The sequence below is a fragment of the Leptinotarsa decemlineata genome, unplaced genomic scaffold (genome assembly GCF_025532065.1).
Source record: "Leptinotarsa decemlineata unplaced genomic scaffold, Ldec_3_MD MMD2_P_RNA_scaffold_2, whole genome shotgun sequence".
In the NCBI taxonomy this organism is placed as follows: domain Eukaryota; kingdom Metazoa; phylum Arthropoda; class Insecta; order Coleoptera; family Chrysomelidae; genus Leptinotarsa; species Leptinotarsa decemlineata.
The window spans coordinates 21,979,178-21,995,034 of record NW_027412529.1 but is presented as its reverse complement, the minus strand read 5'-3'; the positions used below and the strand labels follow the sequence as shown (position 1 = coordinate 21,995,034).

Here is a 15,857-nt window from a genome sequence, read left to right as displayed (position 1 = left end):
AAGGTAAATGTCTCCGAACTGGATGTAATGATGTCAGGTCAGACAATTTCGCTTTCTGCATCGATAAGTTTATTCGAGGTTAAAATGGACACCAATGTCTTGACACAATCATGTCGCTGGAATTGCAAAGGCTGCTTCTCAAAAGCTGGGAATACTGTTGCGAACCAGAAAAATGTACACACCTCAGCAACTTTTGATTATTTGATGTTCTCATGTATGGAGCTCTGCCCCCAAATATACCCTGAAGTTGCTGGATTCCATCCAGAAAAGAGCCATTCACCTGACTGGAGACGCGAACATAACGTGCAACCTTGAAAGCCTGGAACATCGAAGAAAGGTTGGAGATTTTTTCCTCTTCTATAGATACTTTCGCGGAAAGTGTGCAAGTGACTTGGCACATTTGATTCCACCAAGAGCGGTACATATCAGAAATACGCGACAGAGTGGAGCTGCTCATCGTTTTGAAGTTCAACTCAGTACACCTCCAATTTCACTGTTAGAACTCTTCTATCTGGAGAACTGCGTTTGAGGGGAATGAATTTTTTGAGAACGTTCCAAATGGATTTAATCTCCAGCGATTCAAATCCAATGTGAATCGCTACTTTCGCACAGGCACCGCTCTGAGATCGTCTTAAGGATTTTCCTGTAGTGCTTGTGTTTTGTCCTGATTCTCAGAACTGATATCAAACTGACAGTTGAACTGGTTTTTGGATTTTTGGAAATACTCGTAAAGAAGTGTTGGACAAAATATTGAAATACCTATTGAACGAGGTAACATAGGATCTCCCTTACAATTCAAAAAAAAAAAGTTGGAATGATGCTACTGTCTTTTATATCACAATTGATACCTTTTCACGAAAATTTCTTCTGACTTTGATATCTTGTCCCATCCAAAAGTTGAGAGGGAGAAAGAACATTCATTTTTATACTGTATAGAAAAAACTATGTGATAATATCAAAAATTTTAACTTACTTGGTTCTTATCGATTTCGCCACTCTGTAACTCCGCTTCACCCTGTTCTTGAAATGTAATGATGATCAAGGCTACGAATATATTTACAAAAAAGAAAGGAAAAACTACAAAATATACAATATAGAAAATAGATATCTCTATTCGAAAATTCTGTATTGGGCCTTGATCTTCATAAGTGGCAGCCATGGAGTTCTGAAGTACCCTACAAAAAAAATAATAATGAATATTTCAACAATATGTTCTGCTTGATGTATAAATTCTGAGTTTTAGAATCCGTCTCATGTCCAATGAAGTACGTAAATTGTGTATTTCGACAACCTATATTTCATTGTCACATTTTGGAATACTTATAATCTATAAATCGAAATTCAATTTCATGAATGCCCGAATATTTTTTCCACAACCAGGATTGTGTTTATTAAATAAGGAGATATATGAACTTGAAAGTAAATAAAAAGTAATTTGAAGTTCAGATAATATTTCAGTAAACAATATTATCATGAACGACTTTTTCGAATATTTTTTTGTTTTTGAAAATGTAAGGTTAGCATCATTTGCTAATTTTTCATTGTCCCTATATGAAGTTTTCTCCCGATTTCGATGTGTGTTATCTAGGTTTGAGATAGTGCAGAACTTTTGTTTTTTATTGTGTAGTAAATATCGTGTAGACAAATATCGGTAATAAAAATGTTTTTTATTTGTAGGGAACACTTCCAGACACAATACAATATAACTAATGTCATGACTTTTATTCCAGGGAGTGTTTCTTTGTCAATTTAAGCCTTTTTTCGTCTGTCACGCCAGGTTCTCGTGAAGACACAATTTCATATCTCTAATTGCCTATGAGAATGGTGTTCTCTATACGTCCTATCACTTCTTATCAAATTTTTTTGAAAATCGATTGTTATCTAGCGAACCAGATCAGCTTACATCTACGCTGATGGCTCAAAGACATTTCTCCTTTGCGGTTTATGTATTTGTTTCTATCTTCATGTGCGAACAGTTTAGTATTTCAGTATCAGTCGAAAATCTAAAATGACTTGCCTACATTTCACAAGCTGCCATTACAGCATGTTGACCATATTTGAGTAAATGAAATCAATTGAATCGACTTTTTTGAATAATATTTTTTTGTATTTTGAAATTTACGGTTAACACAATTGCTAATTTTTCATTCTTCTTTTATGAGGACAGGTTTGAGATCGTGCAGAATTTCTGTCGAGGAGTAAACTTTTCTTACAAATCTTTGATGAACATTTTTAACTTTTAGGGAACAATTCGAGACACGGTAAGCGGTGTGTTTCATAATTGAAGGCTGATCGTGAAGGGCAATAATCCTTGAATGATATGGACATAGGTCCGCAACCGCTTAATTTCTGAGATACTCGGAGAGTCAAGCGGCGTTGGAAGCTCTTGCTTCATCAAGCAACTTTTAAATTAGTAGCTAATTGCCAAAAACGACTCTTCTCAATGAAAAGACTTAACAAATTGTCTCTGGTCTGGATTCCTGGCCGTACTGGCCTGAAAGGCAATGAGACTGCTTACTCCCTTATAAAGAAGGGTGCTGCAAGTAGCTTCATCAGATTAGAGTCTGACATCGCTTCAAGCGATGTCAATAAGGATGACAATAAGGTTTATGGACTTCTCGCAAAATCTTCCAGGATTGGCTCACTCCAACACGTTCATCTACCCATAGAAGCTTGAAACCAAACAGTTATTGGACTACAGTAGGGATGATTAACGATGTTCGACAAGTCTTCTCTCAGGTCACTGTTGTTGAATCACCACGTGCAGAGACGCGGACTATCGAAAGACAGTGTGTGTCGCCTCTGTTTGGAAAATGATGGAACAGCAAAGCACATACTTCGTTCCTGCCCCGCCGTTGACGTAATCAGGTTTTCAGAGTTTGGCAGAGCCGCACTCTTACCATCTGACCTGAAAGATCACTCACCACATGAACTAATCGGCTTCGTTAAGAAGCTGGGATTATTTGTCAGTTGGTGAAAAACGTATTAATGCTCATTTTTAACATGGAGACACAAAATCATAAAGTCAATAAACAATTGAAACTCACAATAAATTAATTTTTGCGAGTACTGTATTAACAATAATATTTGAAATTGAGATTTCGATTGTGGAATCATCTTCATTTTGAGATCAACATCTTCATCATTATATTTCAAAGTGAATATTGATTGAAAATTGTGCATAAATGACACCGATAGACATCTGTTTCAGCTTATTGGGCATCGTCAGTACCGGGAAGGTGGTCCTCAATTGAAGACAAATATGTGAATAACCAAGAAAAGTACTTGATGAAAATAACTGCGTAAACGCAAACGGGACATAAGTGGAATAACTTACAGGTGTGACACCCAAGTCAAATTGCCAAATTTTTATGTCAGTGTTGGTGGTTTGACCAATCAGCCGACAACTGCGATAGCAGAAATTTGGGGAACTATCCTGGAATGCCATCGGAAAATATGTTTGCTTGGAATATGTTTGAAAATCATGTTCAAAATATGTTTTCTTCCGTTAACCAGCTACCGCACCCCTATGAACGACAACCCTCAGAAGTCGAAACTTGTGCGAGCTGAGCACTAACGAGGTCTTACCTTACGAGTGATTCTTAACACGGGTTGGACGGTAGCAAGTAAAAATCGAGCGTTCAGCCTGCGGCTGGAACCATCGACTCACACATCGGCCGATTGACTGAGTGAACAAAGCACCCACGTCGAACCGTCCGGCTACCGAATTCACAAGTTTCTAAAAATGATATGAAATCGAGAAAGGTTATTTCAGTCAAGCTGCATTTCAGGAAAGTTTCCCAATTTTCTGCTACCGCAGATGTCGGTTGATAAAAACTTGTCAAGTTGATTTGGATGTCACACCTATAGGTGGTTTCACTTATGTCTCGCTTGCGTTTACGCAGTTATTTTCATCAACTACTTTTCTTGGTTATTTACATTTTGTCTTTAGTCGGGGAAGCTATGGATTATACTGTAGACGACCCCTCCCGATATAGAAGGCCCCGACACTCTGTCGAATGAAGCCCCTATGTTCTCCGTTAAAAGATGAACAATTTTTTCATCCATCACACCCCAGCCAGGTAGGGGTACACCATGAAGGGCGGCATTGATATCTGAGGACATTCATGTCGCCATCCCATCATCAGTCATGACCCATTTGTCCCTCTGACGAACATCAGTCAAAAGGGTAAGGGAGCCAGGCTCCAACCTGTCCGAAACCAAGATGGCTGTAGGTTACATTTTCTCTTCAATCGAGGACCGGCGGTCCGGGAGGCAGTAATCAAAATAGAATCGATATTCAAAGAAATACTTTACGTTCAGTTTAACACTTTCTTCAAATAATGACTGTGTAGGACATAAATGCGATTTGTTATACACCTAATCGGAGAAGATCTACAACTAAAAGAAAGAATCCAACTACTTTACTAAAATGAATGTATATACTGCGTTATTAGATGAATTGAAGAAAATTGACAAGATGAAATTCGAAAATATCTATATTTGAATTATTTGGAATATCACAATTATCATATCTTGCCGGAAAAATATTCTCGATGTATTATTTGTTCACGTCCATATCATTGTTAATCGGAATAAATCACTCTTCAATTATGTTTCTTGAGAAATGAACGGTTACTACCGAAGTCTAAAAATCCTATAAATATGTTGTCCCTACACGGTTATTAGGCAAATTAGGATTGAAATTTGGTTTCTTGAGGAATCGAAAAGTTCAACAACGAAATATTAGAGGCGGTTCGAACCCAACTTCCAAATTTTGAGTTTGTAACAGCAAATACTTTGAAAATGCTACTTACTGGGGCCAACCCTCGCCGGTTTGTACAGCAAACAGCGTCAACATTGCCATTGGCACATTATCGTAATGGAATTTTTGAGGTAACCATTCCCGTACGTCTACTTTAGGCACATCACTGTCTTCTTCATATACAAAATACTGCCCCCTGAAAATTATTTTCATGAAATAAATGCGTAGCTTTCGAATGAAAATTCATCAGTTGAAAAAAAATCAATTCTGTACCGAGAGCGTATGAAACATAAAAACTCTCAATCAGAGTATAATTGAATAGAACTGACCGATACTTGATGAAAATCCATATTAAAAAACTAATCAATCTAGTTTATTATATGATTTTTCAAGTTTATGCTCGAAGAAGTTGTTGTATAGAGAAACACGTGTTGCCGTTTTTGTAAAACCTTTTATAGTGGAAGTCATACAATAAACTGTATTGATTAGTTTTTTCAATCAGAATAGTTGAAACTTTCGTTTATGTATTTTTCCAGTTCAAAATCAAAGAGAAAAACTTGGAATTAGCGTATTTCATTTTTTCTAACATCAATATATTTTTTCAACTTGATGAAAATCGAGACAAAGAACTAGTGTCGCCTCCAGACTAGAGATAATAAAACAGTTGATTGTGGATATAATTCATTGGATGAAATTTCAAAGTCATTTTGAAAGTAATTGGAACAATTGCGGCAAGGAATAAAGTATAAAGTTGAAAACATTATGTTTTTCTCTTGATCAAAGGAATTGCAATATATAAACATGACTGTCCGTCCGTCAACCTGGCTCTCTATACTACGTTGTTATTAACCGATTAGGCATTCTAATTAATTTGTTATCGAAAAGAGGGACACCTGTGTTCAGAATTCTCTTCTATTGTTCTATTGGGCAATTTCCAAGCTCCTCATTATCATTAAAAACTTCAATTCTATCATGTGGTATGCTAAGGATTGACAACTTCACATATTTCTTCAAAAGGAATTTGAAAAGATTAGTGCAAAATTCCACCAGATCGTCCGTCACGTATTGTCATGCTCTGATGGCCAAGAATAACTTGATCAGGCCTATTAGCTTGTATGAACCTGAGGGTGGGGAATGAATAGTTTTTTATTCACTACATATATTCTTTATGTATAATATATAATGACGAATGGCGTATAAAAGACAATTGAAATTCATATCCACGGTCCGAACTTTTAAAAATAAGTAATGATTCACCCTGAACAAGCTTTGTTTTTCTGGAAATGAAAAGGAAAGTAAAAGTACCTAAATTGATATATAATATTTTACATAAATATAGTTATGTAAAATATATTACCAAAAAGTTTGCAGATGAATATTATGCAGACCGTGTTTTAGAAAGATGTTTGAATATAATTGATCTTAAAAGTGACCACTATGGAAGTTATCCATTTTTCAAATATGGTATGGTATGGGGTCGACGTACACGTTTCTAATGCCCCAACGAAAACATATTTCAAAAGCCATTGATATGCAATGTAGAAGTTTTACAAAAAACCAAACTATTGCCAATAGTATGGGAATTATATGAATTAATGCATAATATTCATTTATAATGAATCAACATTTGAAAATGATAAATATAAACATGCATGGATATTCTACTGAAATAGAAAACCGATTTCATTATTTCCCAACATAGGTTTAGAGAATAATGGCAGCAGTATGCAAGCAATAAATTATATAATCAAAAGAAATGAATTTGAAAAATGAGTATTTTATCTGCTTTGTGATATTGAACCTTATTTATTGGGGGCTTTTTATAATAAAATTTCTCCATAAAATGTCTCAAAATTCAAATTTTTTTCAATGTGCATTATATCTATTAAGTATGTTCATGTACGCATGTATTGCATCTACATTAGTAAGATATTTATGCCTGATATTTTACATATGAATTTTTTTTTTATTTTTGAACGTATTTCTTGATCAGAGCTCTCCAACTGTGTGAACTCTGAGCTCCAATGAAGTCCTACTATCTATATCAATATATATCTACTTAAAACTGCCTGGGTTTTTTATTCTATTTAATTGTATTTGAATATATTTCTTGATCTGAGCCCGGCAACTGTGTGAACTCTGAACTGTAATGAAGTCCAACTATCTATATCAATATCTATCTATTCAAAACCGCCTGGGTGTCCCTCATCAACACATTACGTATGTGCATTCCCTGAACAAACACTCTGTATATGATCATGGTATGTAGGCTTTCACTGCCGGTATGGTACTGCTGCGTTTTTACTTACAACAGGACTGGGTATCAGAGGGCTGACTGCTCTTTGATTGGTCCGACCCTTCTTCAATCATTGAGAGAACCTTTGTGTTATGAAATGCTGGTATTCATTTCTTGTTGATGAAGTGATAATATTTGAACAAGCACTCTAATCATCATTCGAGCCAGTAAAGAATGGTTATTAAGAATCTAACAATCTGGTAGAGAGGATAAGACGTATCTGCGAATCAGAAAGGCAACGAGAAGAAGTGTACCATCTGAAGAATGTGTTTATTTGTAACGGATATAACGAAGCTGAAATCAACCGAGCCTTATGACCCACACAGAAATATTCCACGGTGACATTTGAGCGAACAGCCAATGAAAGAGCGTTGCTGTACTGCATGAGCGGTTTGGCGGATGAAATTGGAAGCTTTCAGTTAGGGAAGGTACACGCTATGCTATAGACGATCCCTCCCGATATAGAAGGTCCCGACACTCTGTCGAATGAGGCTCTCATGTTTCCAGTTAACGAATGATAATTTCTTCATCCACTCACTCCAGCCAGGCAGGGGTTCACCGTGAAGGGCGGTACTGATGTCTGAGGACATTCATGCCGCCATCTCATGATCAATTATGAGGGAGCTAGGCTCCATCCCGTCTTGAACGAAGATGATTGAACAAATTGGAAGCATCCTCAAGAATGGAGTTGGAGACATTTTTAAGCCCACAAGAATGACAGAGAATAGTCTCAGGTCAGCTGAAGACTTCAAGGATCTGTTGAGTACTCCAGGAGTATACCGAATACCGTGTAGTTTTGGTTTGTTGTACATAGGAATCACATAAAAACGTGGTAAAACGCGCTTGACTGAGCATAAAAAATGTTGCCGCTATGACCAAACAGATAAATCGATGAAGAAATCAGTTTTTGAGCGAAACTGATATGGAATAATCATTCGAAGATGTAGCCGTTGAAACCATTATGATGATGATAGGAAGTACCTACTATGACAAACTAGTGGCATTTCAATTCACATGGCGGACCAATGAATACAGGAGTACAGAAGTAAATTACTAGTCTTAAAATTCAAACTTATTCGAATTCTTTCATAATCAATCATGTGCCAAATAGTTTTCTATTTACTTGCTCCTCAATCAACTCAATTAATCTAAATGAAAATACAACTGTCTTATTTTCATTTGGATACCTACGAGTTGATTGCACGGCTCTCTACGAAACTCATTGGACTATTTCAGTAAAAAAAAAATATCAAGATTGAATTCGATGGATTCGTTTACTTACTGACAGGTTACTTCCGTAAATTTACTAGCATCTGTACAATAGAAGAACTTCCCGTTGAACAGTTGAACGGCAATCACAGCAAATATGAATTGGAATAATATGTACACTATTAAAATATTTATCACATTTTTCAAGGAGTTCACCAAGCAGTCAAAGACTGCTTTCAATTTCGGCACTCTTTTAATTGTTTTTAATGGTCTAAGAACTCTCAACACTCTCAAAGATTTTATGGTAGATAGATTCGCAGCCGCCGGCCGTTTCCTGTAAAAAATAAACTCAGTTATACAAACATACATACATAGAGTTATACAAATTTGTACATATATTTGCACAGATACTTGCACAGACGTTGTACAGGTACTTGAAATAGTCCATATCACATGCACCTCTTCGGAATGTGTACCCGTTTCGCAACGGGTGTTGATAAAAGTAATATTTATTTTCACTATTGTCAAAAAACCTCGAATTTATTGCTTGACATATGTTTTGTTCTCGGGTATAACAAGATTTCAAAGAATATGTATATGAAAGATAAATTGAAGATTCTTCATTATTTTTCAATTGCTGATCTCTCAAAATAATTCGTATGTCCTTTATGAATCATCACTTCTCAATAATTTTGAGAAATTGACTATCAACAATTTCTCAAAACATTAAATATCATAGAAGAAAATGCTATATATCGAAAACGTAATATCACTTCGAAATAAATTCTCAGTGTTCTTGAAGTAATCCACTATCATTTGATATGAAACCTGATTTTTCGAATTTCTATACTTACGCGAAATCAAAACCCATGGAAACCAGAGCGCAAACCACGACTACTGCATCCATGATATTCCAAACTTCCCTGAGATAAGATCCGGGATGTAAAATAATCCCCAAATCGATAATTTTCAGAGCCATCTCCACCGCGAAAACACTCGTGAAAGCATAATCAAACTGATCCAAAATTCCGTTCCAAAAAGAATTTTCATCCACTGGATCCTCACATGCTAAGGCGATAGAGCTGAGACAAATAACAACCATAATGAAAAAATCGAAGTAACGTAAATTTACCACCCAATGAGCACCTCTTCTCACCCTATGAAGACAAGAAATGAAAATTATTCAAAAAGAAGATCATAATGAAGTTCGACAAAAATACTTACGGGTTTGTTGAAGAAAGTATGAACATACTAGAATATGGCAGCATTGGTTTTGGGCCAACGATTTCTTCTTCCTCCACTTTTTCTTCCTTCTTTTTCTTTCCTTTCGAGGGACTTGGTAAACAGATCTCGTTTCTGAGATTCGAACCTTCCATTTGCAAAGCCTCCATTTCTTTCTCTAGTTCTAAAGCTTGTTTCTCTTTATTCTCCTCCGCTTGTTCCTCTTCAGCGGCTGTTAGTTCTTGGGCATTAGCTAAGTTGTCGACGGCAATGGCCAAGAATACATTGAGCAATGTGTAGTTTCCAAATAACATAAGGACTATGAAATAAAGAGAGTAAATCATTCCGTTATTGGGCCCTCCTAGTGCATTGATGCCATTGTACATTACTTCATTCCAGTCTTCGCCTGTTAGAATCTGGAAAAAGAATTGATATTTTCAGTAATACTCATTGACATTGAATCCATGTGATGCACTGTTTGGGACCTTTGGTGTAGTAATGAATATTACTGGAGTTTTTTCCCAACACCAACCCGTTATTTTGACACCTCGACCCGTTTTTCGATCACCAATTGAATGTCATCGATGTCATTACGATGTCATCGATGACATAAGCAGATCAAGCTTATTCCGTGACATTCAAAATCGTAATTCATGAATGAAGTGTGTGTATTTTCTATAATGTTATCCAATTTGGTCCTGAAGAGCCTTAGGGCAAGTGTCTTAAGGCGAAACACCGGTGTATACCAGTTAGGGTGACAGTGTTCCATGTGAGTACAATTTATTACCGTTCATTCAAAGTAGAACTCATGTGAATGATATCTGATTCTTATTCCTCAACAAATGTTTGATATACAAACTGAATAGAGAAAAGTATCTTCTGTATAATTCAGTGTTCGTATAGAAGTATTTGTTTCGAAAGAATGTTTTCTTTCATGTAATTCAATGTTTATATGAAAGTAGCTGTTTCAGGAGGACTTTCTTTCAGTTTGTGTCTGAAAGTTACTTCTTTGCATGATCTACACATCCATGTATAGCGTTACTTATTTTCAAATTGATTACTTCCTTCCTTTCTTTGGAAGATTCTCTCATCCATTTTTTTGTATCAGATGGAGTAGTAGAAAGCCAAAAACTTTCTTTCCCAAAAATTAATCACTCCTAAAAATATAACCCTTTCAATTCAGGAAGTTTATGTTTCCTTCGTGCTAGGTTAATTTGAATTACTTGAAGCTTGAAGATATATCAAGTCTCATCTTTTCAAAGTTCAACTCTACACTCAACAATGCGGCAAAGATCAGCCTTACTGTATTGTTGAATGAAATTGCTAATTGGAAACAACAGCAAGGGGCAAGCAATGATATCTCAGATTCATCCATATCTGAAGGCTTTATTCATGTGTGACAATGACGTCTATCTTTACACATTCAATATACTTATATTGGCCCCCCTTCCAGTAAGCATCGCCACCGCAGAGAGGTATTTTCCACCCTCGGGCGCCTCAAGGACTGGATGAGAACAATCATAAGAGAAGACCGTCTGGCGTCGTTGGCACTCATAAACGTTCATCGAGAAATAGCAGACAAAATCGACCTAAACAAGATTGTTGATGAATTCACCAAAATGAAAAAAAGTTACACTTCGTTATCTGAGCAGATATTCCGTGAAAAATATGAACTCCTCAAAACTATTTTGAAACATAGTTTCATTATTTCCATTATGATATTCATTTATATCAGTGTTTCTATCATTTACTTTTTTCTATTCTTTGTTTTTCCATGTTATGATCATACAAAATAAAGATGTGTTCATGTACATAATAATAATTTTACTTACAAGCCCAACCCTTATACAGTGCATCTCTTTAATGCCCCCCTTCCTTTTATTTTCTGGACGGGTTAACTAAAAAAATTGAAATATGGGATAATGGAATTAATGCATGAATACTTTATTTTGAAGTGAAATTGACAGATGAAACTTTCAAGATGGAGACTGGGCGCTATCTGGGAAAAAAATTAAATGGAAAGGGGGCTCTTGTGACACATCATTTTGACGAATACTTCACAACCTTAGAATATGAAGTCAATATCTTCACCTACTACAAAACGGCTGAACATTTAATAATTTCCTGAAGACAAACAAATTAATATCCATATTTCTAGAAATATTTCTTTTTATCTACCATATAGCAATTCCAACAACCCGATAAGGTTTGTTGAGTTATTTTTCGTTTATGAAAACGACAAAAAAATGTCAGTACGACAATGAACATCATTGTTCAGTTAGAATATACTCATTTACTTTTCGGTTTTACTAGTAGAAAGGTACCACGTCAACAATCCCTAAAATGGTCCATTCTCGTCCATTGGAAGAAAAAATTGAAGCTACTTTTATTTACGGTGCGACGCGTGATTTTCACGAGACCGAAAGGATTTTCAATGAAGGTTTTTAGAATCGTCCTATTTGTAGAAAATATTTGAGGGAACTTGTATCCAAATTCACAACTATCGGTAGTGTACATAACGAAAAGCCCCCAGGTCATCCGTCCATTCCAGAAGAACAGCAACTGCAAATAATTGGTGAGAAAGTAGTAAATTCTGAACAGTCTACTTATTCCGTCGCGAATGTTTGTGAGGTGTCTCCTTCTACTGTGTGGAGACTTTTGAAGAGGAATAGGTATCATCCATACAAAATCAAAATGGTACACCAATTAACTGAAGATGACCCTGATCGAAGAACAGAATTCTGCGAAATCATGACGGAAAGCATTGCAAGGCATCCTACCTATCTCCACAATATTTGTTTTAGTGACGAATGTACTTTTTTTTAAACGGCAATGTTCATAGATAAAATTTCCGTTATTGGAGTGACAGCAACCCTCACGTTTTCCGGGAAACACATACCCATTATCAAGAAAAAATTAACGTTTAGGCAGGAATATTGGGAAACCATATTGTAGGACCTCTATTTATTGATCAAAATTTAACAGGGGAACTGTATTTGAATATGCTGGAAACTACTGTTGAGCCTCTCATCACTGAAATCGTCGAAGCGAATCCTAATGAAATCGATATGGATATTATATTCGAACAAGATATAGCACCACCACATTACTCCAGACAAGTAAGAAACTATTTGGATACTACTTTTCCCGTCGTTGGATTGGCCGTCGAGGACCTATAGAATGGCCAGTTTGCTCGCCAGATTTGACACCTTTGGACTTTTTTTATGGAGCTATTTGAAGCAAAAGGTGTACGGAACTGAACCTGCTTCAATATTGGATATACGACCGAGAATAATAAATATTTCTAGAGATATTGACGTTACTATGTTCGAAAATGTTCGGCGTAAAATATCGGATAGGCTGTTCATATGTTGAGAAGTTCAAGGCAACCATTTCGAGCATCTTCTGAACTGACCTCAAGCTCATGGCGCCCAGTCGCAATCTTGAAAGTTTCATCTAACAATGTCACTTCAAAATAGAGTATTCATGCATTAATTTCATTATCCCAAATTTCTATTTTTTTTTACCCATTCAAAAAATAAAATAGAGGGGGACCATTAAAGAAAAGCACTGTATGTGCTGAGTAATTACATACATTAACAAAAATATTTGGAAGTGATACCTAATTCACGCATGGAATTAAAACAATTTTTTAAGAGTCATTGATAAAGTTATCCTTTTGTCAGCCCTCCCCTTTAAAAAGGAACTAACTTGAAAATATATTGATGTAACAATGAAGATCCTCTAAAATAATATCAACTAATGAACTACTCAAATATTGGTATACAATTTATACATGTTAGTGAACATGAAAATTTATAGGAGTTCAAATTCAAAAACAATTCAACATTCAGCCAATATCAACAGGGTTACATCTTTCGAAACATTTTACATCAAAGTACACTATTAACTTACTTGGAAAACTGTTAGCAGCGCGATGGGAAAGGTGTTGAAGTTTGCGTTGGGGGTACCTCCATCGAAATTGAATTGTCCTCCAAAAAGCTGCATTCCGAGTAGCGCGAATATAAGAATGAATAGAAAAAGAAGAAATAATAACGATATTATAGATCTCATTGAGTTGAGCAGAGATATCACAAGGTTGCGCAATGAAGACCAGTATTTAGTCACTTTGAATATCCTTAGCAGTCTCAAAGCTCTTAACACTGATATTCCGAAAGAACCACCTTTCACTTCTGACCAAATGACTTCAAATATTGAGCCCGTTATCACTACGCAGTCGAAACGATTGAAGGCTGATTCGAAATAAATCCTTGGACCCAAAGCATACATTTTTATGAACATCTCTGCCATGAACAGACCCAAGAACACAAATTCCGCATAATCTGAAAAAAAAGGTATCTTGAAATTTTGAACATATTTCATTCAATCTGAAGATAAGTGAGCCTTCCGATTTCGATCAATGATGATATTTGTATAAGCTCGAGGAAATGCGTCTGAATTTATAAGTAGTTTTGCTTTGAAAGGTTCATTTGGTCAACTTGATTAATAATAATAATATAATATATAACAACGTCAGACACATTGTACGAACATTAAAAAGAAAAACCATCAGTATGCAGTAGAAATAAAAACATGTTAATATAAAATGGAGTTAACAGCAAACCAGATATTGCTGAATTAAATATGTTTTCAAGTCTATATGGAAATCTTTCACATCTTTTTAATTTTTTTAAGGCTCCCGCAGAATTTGATATTTTCTGTTAATTTATTGAAAAACTCGATTGATGCATATGACGGATGCTTTTCTGTTAGTGTTTTAGTCTATGAATAGGGAAACATATAACTGCATTCCGCAAAGGGTAAGTAAGATTTGATCCGGCTTTCAAGAACTTAATTTAATGTTTCAATAAATGCATTACACATTCATAAATGTACAATACGTGTACTGTCATTATATAATTATCTTTGAATTTGCCCCGACAAGATTGGCGGTACTTCAATTTGAACATAGTTCTTATCACCCTTTTTTAAATTCCAAATATATTCAAGATGCAACTACAAGATCTCCGGAATAAAATACCAAATTTTGCAAAAGACTCAAAATTTGTTGCATATATGGTTTTTAATGATTCTTTTGTTTAGATAAGTATTAATAATCCTTACACTATAGCAGACTTGATTCAAATTTTTTCCTAAATTGATAATGTAGGTACGCCACTGAAGATGATCATTGATGTGTATACCTAAAATTTTTGTTGAGATTTGTACTTTCATTTGATTATTTGCTAATTGAACAAACAGTTGTTGGTGACTCAATTCAATTCTAAATAGAATCACCTACTTAGGTTTTGACGGTGTTAAGAATAAGGCCATTTTTAGAAAATGCTGTGTTTTTTCGACTAAATGGGATGATTTAGTAATTGAATTTCGGTAGTTGATTCTAGAAGCCAGTAATTTTGTGTCATCGCCCTAATTAGTGGTAGTAGCCCCCTCGTTATTTAAAATATCTAAGATGTTGTTCATGAAAATAACAAATAGAATAGGACATATCCCTCTAATTCCATATTTTTCAAGTTTTTTCAATGGATACGTGTGATTAAGACAGTCATATGCTTCAGAAAGGTCTGAGAATATTCCAAGAAGTATTTCGTTATTTTCAAATGACTCGATAATGTTTCTTCAATATATCCGTGTTGAATTAGGTTTAAGAGATTACAATGTTTCATGAAGTTAATCAATCTTTCTATCACCCATCGCCATTTCAAAAATTTTAGAAAACGATGGCAAGATACTTATAGACCTATACATTTCAAACAATTCACAATCTCCTTTTTTGTATATTGGTGTTATGAGAGCTAGTTTTCGTTGTTGAGGAAAAATAAATTCCATATTTGAATGAGTTACTCATTATATAGCCAATTATTTTGGAAATATTATCTATGCATATTTTTATCAGAGTTACTGGTATTTCGTCACCTCCACATGTGTGTTTGTTTTTTATTTTCCGTAGCAGAACATTGATTGTGAATTATTTGAAATGTTACATGAAAATTGGGACTTATCAATTTTTCCAAGTATTTTTGGAATGATATTCAACAGAAATTCATTGTACTGATTGTGTGTTTGTGTTGGATTTCCTTCAAATATTGAATCTGTGGTGTTATTTCTGCCTACGATCTCTTTATATATGCTCCACATACACTTCATTTTATTATCATAATTTCTGATTTTTTCTTGGTAACACTCACTTTCAAGTTATACGAGTATGATCACGGTTTCTTGGAAAGTCCTTCAATTTTGTACAAGAATAACGTTGTTTCGGATGAAAAATACAATTATACAAATTTTAATTTTTTTTGTTGGTATTGAAAATATTTCATATCACATGAAATCTACTGATTGTTT

At 35.1% G+C, this 15,857-nt stretch overlaps 1 protein-coding gene across 23 annotated transcripts in view; it reads right to left on the bottom strand.

Moving 5' to 3' along the window:
• Positions 1-15,857, bottom strand: part of LOC111511127 (calcium voltage-gated channel subunit cacophony) — a 230,891-nt gene that overhangs the window by 120,789 nt on the left and 94,245 nt on the right. For all 23 annotated transcript variants that reach the window (XM_074185558.1, XM_074185571.1, XM_074185596.1 and 20 more), the window contains 6 exons: positions 13,407-13,834; positions 9,495-9,907; positions 9,125-9,427; positions 8,344-8,604; positions 4,818-4,961; positions 974-1,175 (listed from right to left, as the gene is read on the bottom strand). In XM_074185558.1, coding sequence (XP_074041659.1) covers positions 974-1,175; positions 4,818-4,961; positions 8,344-8,604; positions 9,125-9,427; positions 9,495-9,907; positions 13,407-13,834 — 1,751 coding nt within the window. The remainder of the gene's footprint in view (positions 1-973; positions 1,176-4,817; positions 4,962-8,343; positions 8,605-9,124; positions 9,428-9,494; positions 9,908-13,406; positions 13,835-15,857) is intronic.